The 14,010-nt window shown below is 39.7% G+C and overlaps 1 protein-coding gene across 1 annotated transcript in view; it reads left to right on the plus strand.

Moving 5' to 3' along the window:
- The window catches only part of nacc1b (nucleus accumbens associated 1, BEN and BTB (POZ) domain containing b), a 37,658-nt gene that overhangs the window by 22,637 nt on the left and 1,011 nt on the right, over positions 1-14,010 (plus strand). Inside the window, exon 7 of the mRNA XM_062436662.1 lies at positions 3,119-3,216. Coding sequence (XP_062292646.1) covers positions 3,119-3,216 — 98 coding nt within the window. The remainder of the gene's footprint in view (positions 1-3,118; positions 3,217-14,010) is intronic.

The raw sequence follows: 14,010 nt of genomic DNA on the forward strand, positions 1-14,010 counted from the left end.
ACCCACAAAGGCTACATAACAAAACATCTGATATAACAAACGTATTCTTAAATATGAACTTGTGTGGTTCTTGATTGCTGATGTTCATCCTTTTACTCAACCACACTGCCTGGTTGGTTGACTGAACATTTAGTCATAACATTTAAAAAAAAAAAAAAAAAAAAAAGAGAACTAATAAAATAAAATAAATAATAGAATTTATAAATAATAAAATTATAAAAAATAATCAAATAAATAATAAAATAAAAATAATGAAGTAAATCATAAAATTAAAATAAATAAAAAATAAATAGTAAAATTTAAAAAAATTAAATAAATAATAAAATTAAATAGTAAATAATATAAATAATTGAATATATAAAATAAATAAAAAACAATACAATAAATAATGATAAATAAAATAATAATAAAACAATATAATAAATAACAATAATAAAATAATAATAAAACAATACAATAAATAATAATAGATAATAAAATAATAAAAATAACAAACATAAATTTTGAGCTTCAGTGTAAATTTCAGATTTAAAAAAAGGGCAGATAAAAGAAAGATGATAGCATGGGGTGGGAGTAAATGAACTGGATAATGAACTAAAATGAAAATGGGAAGAAAAAAAATGTTTTTAATACTGAAAGATTTATTTTTCAGTCATTTTCTACCCTTAAAGCATCTAAAGTAGTATTTAGTCTACTTTAGAAATGTGCTAAAAAGTTAACAAAACACAAGCAGTAATATTGATATTGTAAAATAGCTGTGAGCCATGATAGTTAGTCGAATGTCTCGGTGATAACATGAAAAAGCATCTTTAAGTGTTCAGCATTGGGCTGACGATGATGATGCAGTGACGGAGAGAAACGGTGAGGAGCTGAAACTGTGTGTTTTCACTGATGATGGAGACGGACCCTTCTGTTGGGAGTCACCTAGCTATCAGAGCTGATCGCTGTCTGTCTGTCGCTGGCAGCAAACACAGAAACAGATGTATGAAGGACGACAGTATGGGGGGAAAAAATAAAGATGAAGTTGGAAAAACAGAAAGTAGATGATGAGATGTCGTCTGTTTATACATTTGTGTAAATTAGGATGTGGGAGCTTAAGAGTATGTTTGTCTTATTAGTGTAATATTGAGTATTTCTATTTATAATCACTTCATTTCCTCTCTATTTTTGATTAGTGTGTGTGTGTGTGTGTGTGTGTGTGTGTGTGTGTGTGTGTGTGTGTGTGTGTGTGTGTGTGTGTGTGTGTGTGTGTGTGTGTGTGTGTGTGTGTGTGTGTGTGTGTGTGTGGTGTGTGTGTGTGTGTGTGTGTGTGTGTGTGTGTGTGTGGCTTACCTCTGGCAGACCTCCGCAGCGCTGACACAAGCACAAAAGCAGCAATGACGTACTGACAGACGATCCAAATGAAACGTTGATTAAAACGAGAGATTTCTTCTGTGTTTGAACGTTGTTGGAAACGTTTAGGATAATATAATTACACAACGTAACAAAATATAAAACCTAACAGTACTGTGCAAAAGTCTAACTAGCTGTGTTGTTTTAATTATAGCAACGTTTTAATGACCATCCATATTTATTTTTCAGCCTCTTTCTTAAGATACAAACAGAAAATACAGGAAATATGGACACAAAATAAAAAAACAACACAATTTTCTTTTGGGGAGACTGTCTGACTGAAGTTGAGAGTGTCTGTCAAATGTTGTGATCTTTGGCGTTTTGAATGGAGCGATATGATTTGAAAGTTGATCTTATACATATCAGCAAGCCTCCACTGAGTTAAACAACATGTGTGTTTATGTAATGCTCAAACCTGGTGTTGCTGACCTTTCCCACAGCAGTCATTTGGACATGAAATAGTCGGACAAATACAGATGTTAGCAATGATATTAATTAGGGTTATTAATCAGGTTCCATTTCCATTTAGGGTTAAGAGAGCCAGGTTCCTGCTATTGCTCAAGTGTAAGGAGAGGCTTGCTGCTTTAGCCTATAGAAGCTGTTTTTTTTCAGTTTTTTTAAATAATGCATAACCATTTCCTGTATTTTCTGGTTATATTCTAATAAAGAGACTGATAAATAGTTATAATATATGGTCATTATAGCATTGCTAAAACAACAAATCTAATGGTGGCTTAAGGTCTCGTCATTTTTAGACATTATAATATAAAGGAAAGTTACATCTTAAACCTCACAGTGACATGACTTGACATTAAAAGCAGTATAAAGTAGACAAATGAGAGCTCTAAAACATCAGTCCACATCTGTATATCAGTGTGATACAATCAGCATTAAAAGCGGCTCGTACTGTAATAACAAAAAGTCATGTGTCTTATTATGTTTCCCGCAAACTCTGTAAATGTGTGTCCTCTTTAACCCCTCGCTGCCTGCTCGTCATGTGACTAACAAGAATATAAACACGTAAACAAGCAGCGAGGGACAGTTGAGCTTCGGCTTTAGCTTTCATTAACGAGAAGCGACTCACTGTGAAAACAGGAAGAAGTAGGCGGCCGGGAAAGTGTTAATGTCAAGATATCTGATTGATCTAAAGATTTACAGACATCGAATATGTGATCGGGAGTTTTGATTCACTTTCACAAAACCGTCAAAAATGAGAACTGAAACTTTTAACCGGCATAACGACCTCGCATCATGATTGAAACTTCTCAGTAGCGTTAGTTTTCTTTTTCTTCATGAGCCGCTTTTTTGTCATTAAATCAGCTCTAATAAAACTTAATCTACACAGTTCAGCATGTGTTTAATATATTTATGATGTCATGCAGTTATTATTATAAGGTTCTGATGGTCGACATGGTAACCACAAAATTCTGGAATGTTTTTAAATTGTTATTATTTAATTATATTCTGATTATTTTCTGTTCTTCTGAAATTGTTTTATTAATACTGTTATTATTACCATACTGTGTTTTTATTTATTTATTTTTTAATTATGTTATTAATTATTCGACGACAACGTAAATGAGTGCAACACCTCCTTTTATTAAGTTTAAATAAAGCTTAAATGAATGAATGAAATCAAATTATTTAGATTATTCACATTGTCACTTTAAGGATACTTGCCAGCTCTACTGATGATGGACACGTCTTTTTCTTCTTCTCTTCCCAGGAGCACTCTGGCTAACAGCTGTGGAACCGGCATCCGCTCTTCAACCAACGACCCGAGTCGTAAACCGCTGGACAACAGAGTGCTGCACGCCGTCAAATGTGAGTCATACAGTTTTTGTGATTTACGTCTCAGTAGAGGCAATGGGAGTAAATCCATTTTATATCGATATCGTGATATTTTATAAATATCGTATCTGTCCTGGTTCATAATGGCAGTCTCTTCAATCTCCCCCCATTATTATACTATTATATTATCATTATATCAGTGGTATAAAATAATCTTCAAATGACAATAATATAGTTTATTGCGATTATTTCTGAGACAATATATCGTCTAATAAAAGTAGTTAGTAACAGGAAAAGAAACATAAATGCGGGACCTTGAAGGCGTGTCCCTTGACGACCACGGAGACATCACAGTAGAGGCCCTGCAGCCGCTGTTCGTTCAGACACTCCAGGACGTTGTTGCCAAAGTTAGGGATCGCCAAAAAGATACAAATAGATTAAAACGAGGCTAATACAGAAACATGGGACATAACAATAAAGCATGTTTCAGGTTATTTGAATAGGTTAAACACTTGACTGTATTTTAAACATGATCAATTGTATGTGTCACAGCTTCTAAAAAGTCCCCCTCATAGGTTTTATACAGTCCTAGGGCTGGGCAATAAATCAATATTATATCGATATCGTGATATTTTATAGATATCATCTTAGATTTTGAATATCATGATATGGAATAAGTGTCTTTTCCTGCTTTTAAAGGCTGAATTACATTAAAAAATGTAATTTTCTGAGCTCAACATTGCCTTCATCCACTTAGTCATTATCAAAAATCTCATTGCGTAAATATTTGGTGAAAGCACCGATAGTCATCTTTACAATATTGTCAAAATATGGATATCGAGGTATTTGGTCAAAGATAGTGTAATATTTGATTCTGCCCATATCGCCCAGCTCTACGTCTCTGTTTCTTGTTCTTTTGATTTATTCTCTAACTTGTTGTTTCCCTTTTTTATCCTCCTCTCCCTCTCTCTCTCTCTCTCTCTCTCTCTCTCCTCTCTCTCTCTCTCTCTCTCTCTCTCTCTCTCTCTCTCTTCTCTCTCTCTCTCTCTCTCTCTCTCTCTCTCTCTCTCTCTCTCTCTCTCTCTCTCTCTCTCTCTCTCTCTCTCTCTCTCTCTCTCCCCTCTCTCTCTCTCTCTTCTCCCCTCCAGTCTACTGCCAGAACTTTGCACCGAGCTTCAAGGAGAGCGAGATGAACGCCATCGCGGCCGACATGTGCACCAACGCCCGCCGCGTCGTCCGCAAGAGCTGGATCCCCAAGCTCAAGCTGCTGATGGCCGACAGCGACGCCTACTCCGCCTTCCTCGCCGACAGCGTGAAGATGAGCGATGCGAGGGGGCCGATGCGCTGGGGCCGACCAGGGCTTCGACGCCGCCTCCCTGGAAGCGGTGGCGGGCGGCGGCTGCAGCGGCGGCCAACAAATAATAATAACGAGGCGGGCGGAGGGAGGAGGAGCCGCACGACGGCAGACAGCCTCCAGGGGACTGGGAGGAGACGGCAGCACTTTGTTTTGAGTGAGTGAACCGGACCCGATAGATGAATGGACAGATGGACTCGCGGATGGAAGGATGGATGGAGGGGAGGGGAGGGAGGGAGGGATGGAGGGAGGGATGGTGGGGAAGAAGAGAAGGGTAGCCACTGTGGCTGTGTTCAAGTTGACAGTTGTCACTTCCCCCCCTCCTCCCCGTCAAGTGTTTCGGGGGATCTGTTTCTTCCTTTACGCCTCTTCCTTTCCTTTTTTTTTTTCTTTCAATCAGTTCGTTCTGCTCTTTCATTTGTCCACACGTCTATCTCTCTCCACGGCCCAGAATGCCTCACTTTTTTGGGTTGTTCCTCCTTCCTCTCTTTCAGTGGAGAGAGATAGAAGGATGCACAGAAAGGTGGCAGAGGGATAAAGAGGAGGTTGACAATAATCCCCCCCCCCCTCTACACACACACACCTGCCAACCTTCTCATCCCTCTGTTCCTACCTTTTTTAAGAAACCTTTCGAGTGTTTCAGCCTTTTATTTTTCTATGTTTTTAAAAAAGTGTGAACTGTCACTAAGACCCCTTTTCTTATCATAATCAATCACAGACATTCCCCTAGAGGGAGGGGCGCGGGGAGAGAAGGGAGAGAGAGGGGGGGTTTAAACCTGTTTGGAGAAAGTAATATTTTTTTCCTCCTCCAAACTCCGGTAACACTGTTGTTTTTTGATATTGAATGTATGCGTGTGGCGAAGCATCCGAACCGCAGCGTCATCGTAAAAAATTAAGTAAAAAGTTAAGCAGAGGTTGAGTGAGATGTGAGATTGTACAGAGCCCTCTTTTTTATTTTTTTCTTCTTTCTATCTTTTTTTTTTATTTTTAAGAGTTATCTCCGCTTTATTTCACCTGTGCTGCCAGGTGGAAGGAAGCTTCTCCTCCGAGGAGAGAGAGAGAGGGAGAGCGAGGAGGAGGGGTTGACGACGAGGTCAGGGGAGGTTGAAATGAATATTAATATGTATATCGGCATGGTTTATGATCTCCCCCTTGACCCCCCATCAACCCCTTTCGCTCTTTTTTTTTTTTTCAACCCCTGCCGGCACGCTGGGAAAGTCAAAGAAACGCTGGAGAGTTCTGGACACATTCGGGAAGGAGGGGGCGGGTGGTGGAAACAGGAAGTCTTATATTTAAATCAGCTGGAGAGAGTTCGGGGGAAAAAAACTAACATTTCATTAACTAAAAAAACCTTTCCCATGATCCTCCCCTCGCTGTTTTAATCCTAAAACGTTTACTTTTTCGTGTGTTTTTTTTTTTATTCTTAAATTTTTTTTCCTTTATGTGTGTCTTTTTATTTTTTTTATTTTTTTTGCCAAGGCTCCTGATGGAGAGAAAACTTGTTACCGGTGATTGTCAAAGACTTTGCGCGTGGTAAATGCACTGTGTAATGCGGTATGAGTACAATCGAACTACGTTTTTGTACGTATCTGAAAGAGAAAAGGGGGGAGGGGGGGGGTAGGGTGGTTTTATTTTTTAAAAATGCAACAAAAAAAGAGGAGAAAAATTACTAGTTGAAATGAATTTTATAAGTTCATCACCCCTTATTTAGTTTGTTTTAAACCAGAATGAAAGTCGAGGAATATCCAAAAGCGAGTTTCTATCAGTGAGCTTAGGAACGAGTTGTATATGAGTGGGTGTCTTTTGTGTGTGTGTGTGTGTGTGTGTGTGTGTGTGTGTGTGTGTGTGTTTGTGTGTTTGTGTGTGTGGAGATACAGCAGTGATGTTCTTGCATTTTCAGCTCATGTCTAAATTGTTTATTATTTTATTTCCATAAGAACATTCACCACCACGCCTGTTAGCAGCACAAGTTTCCCCCTCACACGCTGCCGGTTGGATGCGTGCTCGCCTGGCATGGACAAAGGTGCTAATTCAGGCATCGGTACAAGGCAAGAAATACAGCTCTGTCTGTGTGTGTGTGTGTGTGTGTGTGTGCTGCAGCAGAGAGAGAGAGTGAGAGAGAGAAAGAAAAGAGAGGAGCGCAAGCAAGGCCAGACAGCATGTTTTCACACACGCTTGGTCGATTCATTCACCCATCACTGCGGTGAGCACACATACGCGCTAATACGCATTTGGGCGCTGTCAGCTGCATCAGCTACAGCACACCAGAGCAACGTGGGAATTAAAGGGGAATTACACTAAAGCCAAGTCCCACAGAAGCTGTTCAATTCTCTTCACACGCAAGCAATTCACCTAAAAATGTATTTTAGTGTTTGGGTTAGAGGTGATGGAGGGAAAGAGGCGAAGTTTCCCTCTATTGGATTAAAGTTTAATTTAGTTTCTGACAGTGAACTTCTTGGATGTATGTGAGCTATAACAAATAAAAGAAAGAAGAAAGCGACTAAATAATTAAACGTTGTCATAGAAACAACCCTGAAATCATCATCTTATAGTCACGTTCAACCTTTGATCATTTGCGCGGCTTGAACGATTGCGTTCAGGAGAAGAAAAGAAAAAAACGAGAATGCAGAACTTGGATCTTTTTCTCTCTTTAAAAAAAGAAAAGAAGATGAATAGATAAATAAATAAATAAAAGTGACCTTCAGGTTCAACAATGCAGATGAATACAGGCCTCAGCTGCAACCTGGAGAGAGCTTTTTGCTTTTATTCAGTTTGAAGTTGAATACAAGGCTTTTTTTCTTTCTCTCTCTCTTTCTTCCATCACTTAATAAATGTATTCAGTATCATCACATAAAAGCTCACATTCAGTGCTAGTGCAGGTAGATATTTACTCTTTAATCTTGATATTATTCATCCAAATTTACCAGATTCTAGTTTTATTATTTCTTCTTCTAGTCCCTCAGACGTGAAGAGAGATTTGAAAGTCTTAACGTGGACACTCTCTCATGCTTTTTTTTCTTTATAATCAGGAGATCACTCCCAGACAGTCAACAAAGGCTTGATCCTCTTTAATAAAACTTGGATGCAAAGTTAAGCCAACTGTAAAATAACAGTGTATCTAGCCTGTGTGTTAAATAGATTACTGATGCCCACCCAGTGTGCAGCCCATTAGTGTGTACTCCAGAAATCAACAGAGCAGAGTGAAACTAAGAATAGGTTCTTCGTATATATCCGACGTGTGTTGTGTATACCCAACAGAGTCTTTAAACCTTTTTAAGATGACGTCATGACAAAATTTGGACGTTTGTTTATTACATCCAGGCAGCAAAAGGCCTTCTTCTTTTTTATTGCCCCACACCAAAGTGAGATAGTTCACTGTGTTTGTGGACAAGTCGAGACAAGATTCCCAGAGATCCAAGACCAAGATCCAAAAGCCGAAAAAGGACTCAGGCGACACAGAATCAAGACCGAGATTGTTGAATGAATCAGATTAAAGACATTTCAGTGATTTACCTCCATTTCTGCACCCAGAGGTAACATTTTAGCGTGTTTGTTTAATAGATTCTTTATATGTAAAATTAGCTACTGCTTGTAAACTGTTCTAACCTAATGTACCGAAGGTTATTAAGAGATGTAATTGTGCACCGACAGCCCTGTGGCTTTTAAGCAAGGACGATTTAGGGACAACATGGCATGAAAAAGGTTTAGTTTGGTCTTCATTGTTGTGTTTTATCCAATGGAAACCGGATGAGTCTGTGTGTTAGTGAAATATTCAGTGGCACAAGTTTAAAAGTTTGACTCTGGAGTACCGAATTTTCCAAGTTACTAAGTTCTTGAATGATTTCGAAGTTGCGGAAAGGTCTCAAATAACTCGTATCTAATACGGTTATCTGTTGTGTAGAATGACCTCGATGGATTTGGCAAAACCGGAGACAAATAGTGGTTACACATGTTTTTGGATCGTATATACTGTAGTATAAACATGGCATGAAAAGGTTTTAGTTTGATCTTAATTGTTGTATTTTATCCAATGGAAACATAATGAGTCTCCATTCAGTGCTGAGTACTTCCGAAGTTTCCGAAAATTGATATGTTAGTTTACAGACCCATCGGACTCTTAGCTAATATGGTGATATCTGTTGTGTAGAATGACTTTGATGGATTTGGTAAAAAACACCTTAGAAAAATGGTGGTCTCATCATGTTTGAGTCGTACATACTGCAGTGCCATGTGTTGACTGTAGGGGGCAGCGGTGCACCTTTCAGCGTCGTGGTTGAAAATCACGTCGAGTTTTTTTTAATTTAAAAGATAATCCTGCTGTTACGAGACGAGCTGCTTTTTCCTTCACATTCCCCTCGTGTTACGTGCCATTTCCTGTGCGTTAAATTTTATCTGCATATCTGCGATGATCGGAGAACCAAACTTTTAAACATACGAAATTCCCAGTGCGAAAAAAACATATCGTGTCAAATACTTAGCTTTTTTTTTTTAAGCATGATAATCTTGAAAACTAACGCTTTAAAACACAGACAGAAAAAAAAGTTACATATTATAGATTGTTTGAAATATTTCACTAGATGTTTATTTTGACACAACTGACATTTATTATTATCTTTTAGCTTTGAATGAATATTTGGCCTGTTTTGATGTTTTTAAATGAGAAGAAACCTCAAGCACCTTACAGCCAGCGTGGCACTAGAAGCGGGGTGCGGAGGCTGACGTAGAGAACATTGAAACTGTTTAATGTCACTGTCACAGGTGTTTTATTGATGTTTGGACTGACACACACACATACTCACACACACTCCCACTTAAGGTGGAAGGGTCCGTCGCTGTGAAACTAAACTAAATCAAAGCATCCAAACGCCCCCCGAGGAAGAACCAAAGCTGCCTTAGAGGCGGCGTTGAACCTGTCTTATAGAGCAGTGTTATAAAATATTCATCTGCTATTCGAGGCCTGACTTATGAGGAAAGATGTTTACGTGACTATTTGTTCTTGTTTTATATATTAACATGTATATCAAGTTTTTTTTAATCATTTCTTTTAAAGAGGCTTTTAGTCAAAGAAGCTGTTGGTCCTGAGAATAGTTCAATAGTCAGCAGGAAGAAGAGGAGGAGGAGGAAGAGGAAGAGGAGGAAGGCATTTGGGGCATCTTTTTTTATTTAAAAATTGAATCCCTGCTGCCTGGCCCCACCTTATATACTGTGGTACATGGTACGACCCATGGAGACTTAACCAAGTTCAATAACTGAGGACAGAGAAGGGTGAGAGATATAAAGAAAGAGAGTAAAAGTGAAAGCGATTAGGGGAGGAAGGAGGGGGGGGGGGGGCGAGGGGGGAGAAGGTAGAAAGGTGTGAGGTGTGTGTGTGTGGGAGTAAAGAGGAGAGAGTTTGCACATTTTTTATATTGTCCTTTTTCCGTTTAAATGCTTTGTTTAAAACCGCCGCCTTAAATGGAGGAGAGAAAAAAACAATCCCAGAGAGAAGAAGAAGAAGAAGAAGAAGAGGACAGTCAGAGCCTCCCTAGAGAGGAGGGACAAATGAGGAGGAGGAGGGGAGGGTTGAGGGGTGTAGCAGGGACGCTCGGATGATTTGGTGTGAATGCATGCATGCATACTGGTGTGTGTGTGTGTGTGTGTGTGTGTGATAGTGTGTGAGAGAGTGTGTGTGAGAGTGTTTGTGGTTTATTGCAGGGTGGGTTAGGGGAGCTGTTTGTAAAGGCTTTGTGTCTGTGTGCATCTGGGCGAATATAATGTGTGGGAGTGTTTTTAATGTGTGTGTATGTGTGTGTGTGTGTGTGCGTGCGTGCATATTAATGTATGTATGCAGTTTATTTTTTCTCCCTCCCTTCTCTCTCTCGCTTCCCTCCATCTCCATTTATGGCATGTTAATGTCTGCCTCCTCACTCGAAAGAGCTTTTGACAGTAGTACTGTGTGTGTGTGTGTGTGTGTGTGTGTGTGTGTGAGTGTGTGTGTGTGTGTGTGTGTGTGTGTGTGTGTGTGTGTGTGTAATGCGCATGCCTATGCCAGGCTGGGTCTGCGTCTCGATCTATGTGCTGCATACGTGTGTGTCTGGCTCCATGCAGTGACTGCGCATGTCTGTCACTGTGTGTGGGTGGTTTGGGTGCTCGGCTCTGCAAGGTCTGTATATATGTGTGTGTGGGTGGTATGTGCGCAGAGGTTGAGATGAGTGGCTGTTTGTTTTTTTGTCTGCCTCGGAGAGCGGCATACCTTTTTTTTCTTTTTCCTCTCCCTCTACACACACACGCACACACACACATCTGCAGAGTCACATATCCACAGCACAGTCTATACATCTGGCCATATCAAAGCTGCAGATGTACTGCAGCCATGTTGAACATCGTCATGGTTGCAGCTTTTTTTCTTCTTTTTTTTGACACATATAAATGATTTAAATGTAAGTGTAGCTTCTATCGACCGCTCTTCTTCTGGGTTTTTTTAATCCCTTTAGATTCCCTTCTTAAATATCCCGTCGCTGCTCGCTAACTGCCCCTCACTCCTGCATGGGACAGCAGCTCAACTGCAGCTCGGACACTGACGTTTCCCCTCCACCACTCACTCAATCTCTCTTTTCTTTTTTCCCCCACCCCTCCTTTCCTCTGTATCCTCAGCTGCCTCTACTTTTTCTCTGCCTCTGTTATGTCTTCTCTTTATATACATTTCTCTCTCCTCACTCTCTCTTGCTGTGTGTATCTCTTCACACCACACACACACATGCACACGCACACACACACACACAGGAAGGAACTTAATAGTGTCGGTCCCTTGTTGCTTCATTACGTTAACCATCTTTTTCCATCCGCCGCTGCTTAATTCGACTCCATTTTCCTCCATAGAATGCAAATCCCTGCCAAACTCTCACGTGTGTATCTGTTTCCCTCTGTGTGTGTGTGTGTGTGTGTGTGTGTGTGTGTGCATATGTGGGTGAGAGCGAGCGTGAGTGTTTGTTGTCTACAATAACAACAACAGATGGGGCTGCCAAATACATTGCTGTATGTATGTGTGTGTGTGTGTGTGTGTGTGTGTGTGTGTGTGAGCTATTTGAATGCAAATATGCAAATATGGGCGTAGGTACTCCAGACCAGGCACATCAGTGCTTTCTGTGTGTGTGTGTGTGTGTGTGTGTGTGTGTGTGTGTGTGTGTGTGTGTGTGTGTGTGTGTGTGTGTGTGTGTGTGTGTGTGTGTGTGTGTGTGTGTGTGTGTGTGTGTGTGTGTGTGTGTGTGTGTGTGTGTGTGTGTGTGTGTGTGTGTGTGTGTGTGTGTGTGTGTGTGTGCTGCTCACCCTCCTCTCATGGGAAACTCTGGTTTGATTGTGTGATATATTGTGTGTGTGTTCACTGCACCTTTTGTAATAATCAGCCAATTGATGAGAGAAGTCTTATCGTGTCCCTATACCCCTCCGACTGATGTGGCCGACCAATCAGAATATCCACATGAGAGATAGAGAGACGCAGCCAATCAGGAGGCGACTATTTGACCAGATTGTTGAACCAAGTGACCAAGTGGGCTTAAAATTAATTATAATCATCCTAGACTTGAGTAAAAGGAGGAGAAAGGGAGGAGAGGGGAGGAGGAGGAGGAGGTGCTATTCTTCCTGAGAAGGAGATGTTTGTTAAGAATCTCCCAGGACAGATGAGGCATTGCGGCAGTCTGCTGTCACATGAGCGAAGCCACAATCCAGACAAAGAGACAAGAGTGAGAGAGAGGAGACTAATGACAGAGAGGAGGAGGAGGAGGAGGGAGGAGGAGGAGGAGGTGGTGATCGTCTCCCTCCGGCCCTGTGCCACCAAGATAAATACCTGGGTGCTTGTTGTTTGTTTATGTAGCGTGGCATTTTTGGAGATGGGTGGGGTCGTGGGCTGAATGAGTAAACGCTACATTTTTTGCCTAAAATCTCTCCAAATGAGCAGCAAGCAGCCACTTTGTGAACGCTAACAGGGGGGGGGGGGGGGGGGGGGGGGTCGAGATTAAGAATAAAGCTTCCCACACCTTCCAGATAAGAAGGAAAAGATTAGAAATAAATTAAATCTTATTTCCAAAAAGTTGAAATTGCACTAAATGTAAAAAAAGAGAGGAAATAATATTTGGCTCAACGTTTCTTTTAAAGCACTGCAGTGTTTGTAATGTGAAGAACCTCTACAGGTGATTTTATTTTTTGTCTCGTTCAAACTGCACCCAGTAAAAGTTTGACTGTACTGAAGAAGTAAAGGCCTGTAAAATAATGGATTTTTTATAAATGATATTAATATGGAGTGTGGATCTTATTTAATAGATCAGTGGTTCCCAACCTTTTAATGAATGTCTCTTAATTAACTCAATCCATCAACAGGTTGCAGGTCTGACTTGTGAGCAGATAAATCAACTGTAGTGTTTCCCTTCTGTTGTGATTGGACGCTATAAAAAATAAAATTTAATTGACTTGAATCAACAGAAAATTATTCAACAGCTATTTTGATAATTGATTAATTGATTAAGGCAAAAAAATAGCTTCTGTTCTGGTTTGAAATGTGAATATTTTCCTGTTTTTTATTCAATTAATTATCACAGAAGACAATCTTTGGAGTAATTTGAAGAAGAGCTCCAACAATTAGACTCGTTTTGATAATCAATTAATCATTTTTTTTAAGCAAAAATACCAAAATATTAAAATATTTGATGGTTCCCAGTTGGAAAGGTCATGTACATTATAGCAAAGTGAATGTTTTTGGGATTTAAGACTGTTACTGAGACAAAATCTAACACTTAATGACATCATCTGGTGCTCTAGGATATTATTCAGTGTTTTCTGATGCTTTAAAAAACCAAAGATTAATCAATTTATTGGGAAAAAACAATCAACAGATGAAGCTATAATGAAAGTAATCATCAGTCACAGCTGTAATTTAAAGGTTCCCTTGAGCTTTTACAGCATTACGACTAAATAATAAAGTAATTGTGAAGATAATCAGCTGATTAAGACATTAAAAAAATGATCAAAAATGTAAATGTATGTATCAGAATGTAGTTTTAACATCTGGTGGACCCTTTACATGCATCTCACGACCCTTATATGGGGAAAACCAGAGGTTGGGAACCACTGTATTGGTATTACGCCCACGTTGTTTTTACACAGTTTGAACATTGGCTTTAATCTTCTGGTGCAGGCGGGAAATCAAGATGGAAGTTCAGTTAATTTGTTATTTTTTGAAAATCAACAGTAAATTTAACAGTTTTTTTAAAGGTACATTTAAGACGAATTTGTTCCAATGAGCACAGTGAGATGTGTGAGATGTTTTCCTCGGTATCTGTATGTGTATGTGTGTGTGTGTGTGTGTGTGTGTGTGTGTGTTGGTTTCTATTTCCTCTTTGATTTGGCGGAAATGGTTATGAGGCGGGTAGCTGAGTGCTGCTTAGAGGAGAGGAGAGGAGAGGTCGGGTTTTTTTTACGTATAAAGAAGTTTTGAACACTCC

Source organism: Scomber scombrus, chromosome 2 (assembly GCF_963691925.1).
Source record: "Scomber scombrus chromosome 2, fScoSco1.1, whole genome shotgun sequence".
NCBI classification, from domain to species: Eukaryota; Metazoa; Chordata; class Actinopteri; order Scombriformes; family Scombridae; genus Scomber; species Scomber scombrus.